The sequence below is a fragment of the Grammomys surdaster genome, unplaced genomic scaffold (genome assembly GCF_004785775.1).
Source record: "Grammomys surdaster isolate TR1022 unplaced genomic scaffold, NIH_TR_1.0 372, whole genome shotgun sequence".
Classification (NCBI taxonomy): domain Eukaryota; kingdom Metazoa; phylum Chordata; class Mammalia; order Rodentia; family Muridae; genus Grammomys; species Grammomys surdaster.
In genome coordinates, this window is record NW_021604791.1 from 6,333,696 (window position 1) to 6,340,873 (window position 7,178).

At 43.9% G+C, this 7,178-nt stretch overlaps 1 protein-coding gene across 1 annotated transcript in view; it reads right to left on the minus strand.

Moving 5' to 3' along the window:
- Arl9 (ADP ribosylation factor like GTPase 9) overlaps positions 1-6,844 on the minus strand; it is an 8,910-nt gene extending 2,066 nt beyond the window's left edge. Inside the window, exons 1-3 of the mRNA XM_028780835.1 lie at positions 6,827-6,844; positions 3,334-3,496; positions 2,814-2,989 (exon numbers count right to left, since the gene is read on the minus strand). Of these exons, the coding sequence (XP_028636668.1) occupies positions 2,814-2,989; positions 3,334-3,496; positions 6,827-6,844 (357 nt within the window). The remainder of the gene's footprint in view (positions 1-2,813; positions 2,990-3,333; positions 3,497-6,826) is intronic.
- Positions 6,845-7,178: the final 334 nt, after the last annotated feature.

Genomic DNA, 7,178 nt, shown 5'->3' on the forward strand with positions numbered 1-7,178 from the left:
GAAGGAAGGAAGGAAGGAAGGAAGGAAGGAAGGAAGGAAGGAAGGAAGGAAGGAAGGGAGAGAGGAACCTGTGCTATTCTTCCAGCACCTGCATTTTAGGGTTCAGAGATGCCTATAACTACAGATTCAAGGGATGATGCTATCTTCTGCTCCCTTCAGGCATCTGCACTTACATGCACAAACACCACTGCCACCACCTCCACCACAACTACACACACACACACACACACACACACACAAATTAAATATTTAAAAAATGGGAATCTCTGCTGGGCATTGTGGCACACACCTTTAATCCCAGCACTTAGGAAGCAGATGCAGGCATATCTCTCTGAGTTTGAGGCCAGCTTGGTCTTCATAGTGAGTTCATAAACAGTCAGAACTATGTAGAGAGACCCTGTCTCAAAAAGGGGTGGGGGGGTGGGATGTCCAATATAAAAATATAAACCATAAGCAAAACAAAATGATAACCACGGAGATAGTGGGGAAGCTGCTAGTGACGAGTATAGCCAACACAGGGATGTTTTTGCAAATGATATTAAGTACTCTTATGTTTCAAATAAGGAACGGGAGAGGCTCCAGGTCCAGCTTAGTGGTAAGCAATATGCTTAGTGTACAAGAGAATTTGAGTTTGATTCCTAGCACCACTAGGGAAAGTCAGAGGGGTTATAAGAGGAAGTAGGAAATCTACAGATGTAGAACTCAACCAATAACGAACACCTTAAAAATAAAGAAGGATGTTAAAAACCAACTCTAGCCACATCTCGTTGGCAAAAATGAAGTTACAGCAGCGAGTCTCGATGAGGATGTGGAGCTGCTTGTCTCCCAGAAGAAGAATCAACTAGCGACATTTAGGAATCTCTAATACGACTGTTTGCAAATCCGAAACTCCAGCTCTTCGAGGTATGCACACTTGAGAGATGTGAATCCTCGTGTATAAGAGCACACTCATCTGAGAGCTCACAGAGACACTGTAACAGTAAACAACTGGGGATACTAAAAATGGCCAGCAACAAGAGAAGGGCCAGATTAGAGTCCTTCAGCAGAGCACTACGCAGCTCAAATGATGTCCTGGAGCTTCTAAGTCTTTGCAGTTTCCTCCTCCCACACTGCTGGGGATAAAACCCAGGACCTCTCACAAGCTGAGCATATCCAGTGTCATTGAGCTACAACTCTTAGGCCCCGAGTCCTTGACGTTTTAAGATACTTCACTTAGAAATGAAAAACCAATTATCACCCCTTCTTTTTCAAATGCTGGCAGAATGTCAGAATGTGCTGGGCCAGCCTCTATCCTGGACGTCAGTCCAGGTTCCTGCTGAAGTAGGAGACAGCATCAGTCCTAAGTACTTATTTTACTTCTGTGAACAACATCCCACCCATAGAAGACGTAAGGGGAAAGGCAGGCAACTTAGCTCTTCTTCATCAACAAATCAAGCAATAAGAGAAGAGGTTCAGTGTTCAGTGTTTGGATATCTAAAGGGTGTGTGTGTGTGTGTGTGTGTGTGTGCCCATATGTGTGTGAGTAGTAGTAGTTGTTGTAGAAGAGGAAGGAGAAAAAGAAAAAGAAAAAAGTTATAGTCATAGAAGTAGTACACATAAGATTTACCATTTTAGTGTTTCAAACCATTGCTATCAACAATTTCCCAAAGTCTTTATCTCGCTAACCTGAAGCCCTGTGAGTACTAAGCTAACTCCACTTTCCACCCTCCTTCAGTCCTTGGCAAGCCCCATTTCCACTAGGGATATCGACAGATTTGATGACTCTGGGTGAGCAGAATCACACAGCAGTTGTCCTTCTGTGGCTAGCTTATCCGTTGAGGAGAGTACCTGCAAGGTTCCTCTGTGTGGTTGCATGCGGTAGAGCTTCCTTCCCTCTGAAGGTTAAAGAAAGGGCTGTATGGAGACACCACATTTTGTTAAGCATTCATCTGTGGATAGACACTCTGATAACTTCGAACCCATGGCTATTGTAATAACAATAACACTGCCATGACCATAGGTGTATAAAAATAGATTGGCTCTCTGATTTCACTCCTTTGTGGCTTATACAAATAAAGGAGACTTGCTACAGCAAACAAATCCTATTTTTTTTTCCTTAATGGCTTTACATTCCCAAGAACAGGGCACAAAGTTTCAAGTTTCTCCTGGGGCGATTATTTCTTTTAATGCATGCACCAAATAAATTCAGTTTAAGTGTAACTGATCTAAAACAAGACCCTTTCTTTATACACAGAAGCCACTCAATTATTGTGTTGAATGCAATCAACAATCGATATTGGTTTGTTAAAGTGAGTTCATTGCACATGGTTCAATTCTTTCCATTTCTCCATGAGACAACAGACAAAGCAACTCAGGGACTTGGAGGACACAAGGTAAATTGTTGGGGTTTTTTTTTTTGTTGTTTTTTTTGTTGTTGTTGTTGTTTGTTTTTTGTTTTTTGGTTTTTTTTGGTTTTTCGAGACAGGGTTTCTCTGTGTAGCCCTGGCTGTCCTGGAACTCACTCTGTAGACCAGGCTGGTCTTGAACTCAGAAATCCACCTGCCTCTGCCTCCCAAGTGCTGGGATTAAAGGTGTGCACCACCACTGCCTGGCCGTAAATTTTCTTTCTATTGAAAGAACGTATATTCCAGGAGATCTAATACATTGAGTGGAGGGGGTATTATTGGATATCTAGCTATTAAAACCAGACATTTCTGAGTTAATATGAAACTATTGAGTGTGAGTTACATCAACATAGTTTTGGGGGGACAATCCTGAAAGCTAGACAAGGTGCTCTGCTACTGAGTCACAGAGCCAGATTTGCAGAGTTTTACCTGTTTGTTGGCAAACACAACAAGAGGGAGCCCTGGATTTGGATCAATTAGCTGATGAAGGTATTTCTTAGCTTCAGGTAATCGTTTGTGATCAGCTGAATCTACCACAAAGATCAGCAGCCATCCTTTGGGTAGGTACATCTCCCAGTAGGAGCGGAATGGCTCACTGCCACCAACTGCAGAGAAGAAGAAGTCATAAAATAAACTCAGAGGCATGTCTACCAAGGAGGGAGTGGCAGAAGACATCTGGACATGCTTGGGCTTTTTAGATAGATCTGGGTGTCTCTAGGTGGTATTTAGGGTCATGAGGACAAACAAAGTCTTGTGGAGGGGTGAGGTATAAGGGGAAGACAGGAGGCATGGCCTGACTCTGGGTTATTAGTGAGGTGGGACAGCATTGCCACACAAGATCTAGGACTGTACAAGAATCCCATCCAGGGTCATGCCTCTCAGGATCACCACATCAGCAGGGACTGTAGCTTCCGGCTGGAGATTAGTGCTGATGAGAAGGAAGACTTACTCTCCAGGAACTCCATCTGCCTGTCTTCGGAGTTGATGTGAACTGCGTTGAAACCTTGGGTAGGTGCAATGCTGTGCTGGACTGTATTAGAAGCTAGCAAGTGGAGGACACTGGTCTTTCCTGCTCCATCCAGGCCTAGTACTAGGATCTGCTTATTCTTCACCTGTGAAATAAAAGATAAACCAGTAAAGCCATGTCAACTGGGGCTGTGCTAGGCTGGCATCTGACAGCTGTGTTAGGACTTCATAACAGTAGAATTGCTAACCAGTCTAAACCCAAACTATAGCTTCTGTGATATTACTCTCATGTCCCTTTTCTATTGTCCAATTCTTTGTTAGTCTATCAACAAATATATGTATACACACACACACACACACACGAACATACACACACTTATCTTAGAATGTATGCACTGTGCAGTGTCACAGATCTATGGATCCCAGACCAATTTCCAGACATTTTTTTTCTTCTTTTTTCACATTGCGTGTGTGTGTGTATGTGTGTGTGTGTGTGTGTATGTGTGTGTGCACGAACATGTTCTTGCATAGTGTCACCTCACCATGCACATAGAAGTCAGAGGTCAATTCTCAAGAGTTGGTTATCTCCTACCCTGTGGGTCCCAGGGATCACATCCAGGTTGTCAGTCTCTAATGCCAATGTCTCTACCTGCTGAGCCATCTCAGCACGTTCCTTCTTGAATTCACATCTATTGGCACCTCCACTAGAGTGGTTTGTCTATCAAGTACGGACTGCTCCATCCAACAGGGACACACTTGAGGTCTTGTCATTTGTCTTGTCAGTTGGATAAACTGGCTACGAAATATTAGGGCAAGATTCCTCCCTTATGTTTTTGTTCTTTGTTTGTATCCAGGACAAGTTTTTTCTGTGTAACAGTTTTAGCCCAGAACTTATTTTGTAGACCTGGCTGGTCTCAGGCTCACAGAGATCTGCCTGCTTTTGCCTGGGGTACTAGGATTAAAGACATGTGCCACCACCACCCAGCTCTCTCTTATATTTTTAATAGAGGTATCATAATCAATCAGAAAGGCTGAGACTATAGAAATTGTGAAGCCTGTCGCAATAACAAAAGAGTATTTGTTATAAAGCCAAACATTAAACCTGGCCATTTGTAGGCAAGCTTCAAAAGCAGCTTTCTACTAACATTCCAGTCTTAGAGAAGTCTCATCCCAAATGAGCAGAAAGGAGCTTATACCTTTAATCCCAGCACTAGGGAGGCAGAGGCAGGCAGAACTCTGTGAGTTCAAGGTTAGCCTTGTCTACATTAGTGAGTTCTAGGACAGCCTGAGCTACATACCAAGACCCTGTCTTGAGAAACAAACAAACACAAACCCAAGTGATCAGAAAGGAAGTATAGCATGAATGCAGAGACAGCCCAGGGTGCTTAGGGATGTGGTTTCTATAGTGCAAACAATATTTAAACAAAAACATTAGCAATTGTCTCCAATGGTACTGCTTCCAAAATAATCACATCATACAACTCTGCTTGCTCTACTGGAACACTAGACAGTATTAATTGAGCACAGTGCTGAGGATTAAACTCAAGAACTTGAACTTGCTAGGTAAGTATTCCCACCCCCAATCAAAAACATGATCTCACTGTTTGAGTCAGAGGTCACTATGAAGCCCTGCTTGGCCTGGAACTCACTGTGTAGATCAGGCTGGCCTTGAACTCACAGATCTACCTGTCTCTGACTCTGAGGAGTAAAGGTAGGTACCGCATTTGGTACAGAAGGTGATCTTAAATAGCATTAGAACCTCTAGCCCATCTCTCTTGTCTGATGAATTTTTTGTTTTCTTGAGTCTCACTTTTTAGCCCGGAGTGGCCTTAATTTCTCTCTAGTGCTGGCACTGAAACCATTCTCATCTGGTTTTTTTTTTTTTTTTTTTTTAAATCTGTGTAAAAGAAAGATGTTTTAAGGCATGGGCTAAGAAGGACTTATGTAGAAAGCAGGAACTGTGAAGACCTCAGATTTTAAAGACAGTACATATTTGGGTTTTGTTCTTTGGGAGAATAATTGTTTGTACCATGTAATCTGGTGCACTCCCCTGAATCGGGGTGGGGGGTGGGAGACAAATAGGCCAGCTTTGATGCTTAGGTTTCATGTGGATGCTGGGGTCCAATGTCAGGTCCTGTGCACATCACCAACTTCCCAGCCCAAAAGAATTGGTATTCTCATGAGTATTTCATACCCCTGACCTTACCTCCTTTCCCATTCTAAGTGCTGCAGTGCCTTTCTGAGAATACACTATGGTAAGGAATAGGGCATTGAAAACATTTCAAAACTGCACACTTTAAAATAATAGACGCACCAAGAAATAGCTGCGGGGCGCGGATTGTGTCCCCTACACTTGCCATTCTGAGTCCTACCCAGGCTATCCTATCATTAATTCTAAGATCACCCCCATTGCTGAAATTAGGATATATTTTATTCTGGTTGGTTATCTTCTGCTTGGCAACAGTTTTTCTTAGTGATATCTAAAATAATGGCATCTGAAGTCTTAGGAAATACTGTATTAAAAACGATCCCCTACTCTTAATCCCCAGGCCCATCTTCCCTAGAAATTTCACACTCGTGGCTTACATTTTGCTTATATTTTAAGTTTACAATTACAGACTTTGGGTTGACTGGTGGTGTGGCTCAGCGGGGAGAGTTCACCGCTTAAGTTCTGGGTTCTAATGCCAGCTCTAAGAGTCAAGCCAAACCGAACCACAGGGTCCTTCGCGTTTATCGTCTAGAGACAGCTCAAAACACTGTAAATTGAGAGTTTAGAAGACAATCTAATTTATTCTCCCCTAGGAGGGCGCGAACCCAGCCCACAACTACCAGAAATTATGCAATTTCTCACATTAAGGGAAGTGGCAGCGGCAGGCACATCCGAAGGGCAAAGTGAGGAGCCTGGCACCCGGAAAACCACCCTGGAAGGTAAATACTCAAATCTAATTCTGAACATCACTGTTCTTTGTCAATAGTTATTTCTTCTATCATCTGTGCTTCTGTGGAGTCTGTATTTTACAAGGGATCAAGTCCGGTCAATAATTCAAACCTTTGAGAACCAGGAAGTGGCTCTGAGGCAAGGAACCAGCCACGGTTCTGACCTACATAAAGCCTGGAATTCTGAGACTAATTAAGCTTGCCTCCCTCCCTCCTACTGCTGGTGGTCGGAAAGCCATGCAGATAGTAACTACAGCGCCCACGGAAAAGAACCCGGGAGCCCCCAACACATCATGTAGTCAAGCACCAACAAAGAATATATTTACAGTAAATTCAAGAAGGAGGAGGGGTCAGTATTGGTTTCGGCATTGTTTACGTGGTCCGCACACTGTTGTGAAGCGCTGCGGGATAGAGACAAGGGAAGTCTCTGTGTTCCATCAGGACAAATTAAGATCCCTGGTCTTTCTACCCTAGATGAGGGGTAGGGCCCAGGGACATAAGAAGGGGTGAAGTTGGGGACAGGAAGGGTGTGTTCGAACCTTGGCACATCCCCCCATCCATAGACAGAAGCCCTCGGCCAAGACCCGATTCTCTGCGTACTTCGGCCTCGGCCTCGACGTAACAGAGCCAGCGGGTCTGGATGCCCACAGTGGCCTCGGAAGCGAGGGTCCCGGTCCCAGGTCTCTTACCGGCGGCGGGTACAGGGTTTTAATGGAGGTGCTGCTGTTCTCCTTGACCTGTTCTGTGACCTGTTCCTTCTCTTTCTCCGTCCCTTGCTCCTTCTTGGCTTCCAGCCCTGTCCCATTCTCCTTGCCTTTCACGTCATTTTTCTTTTTCTCTTCCTTTCCTTTGTCGTTCTCATTTTCCTTGTTTTTCGAGTCTGTACTCTTT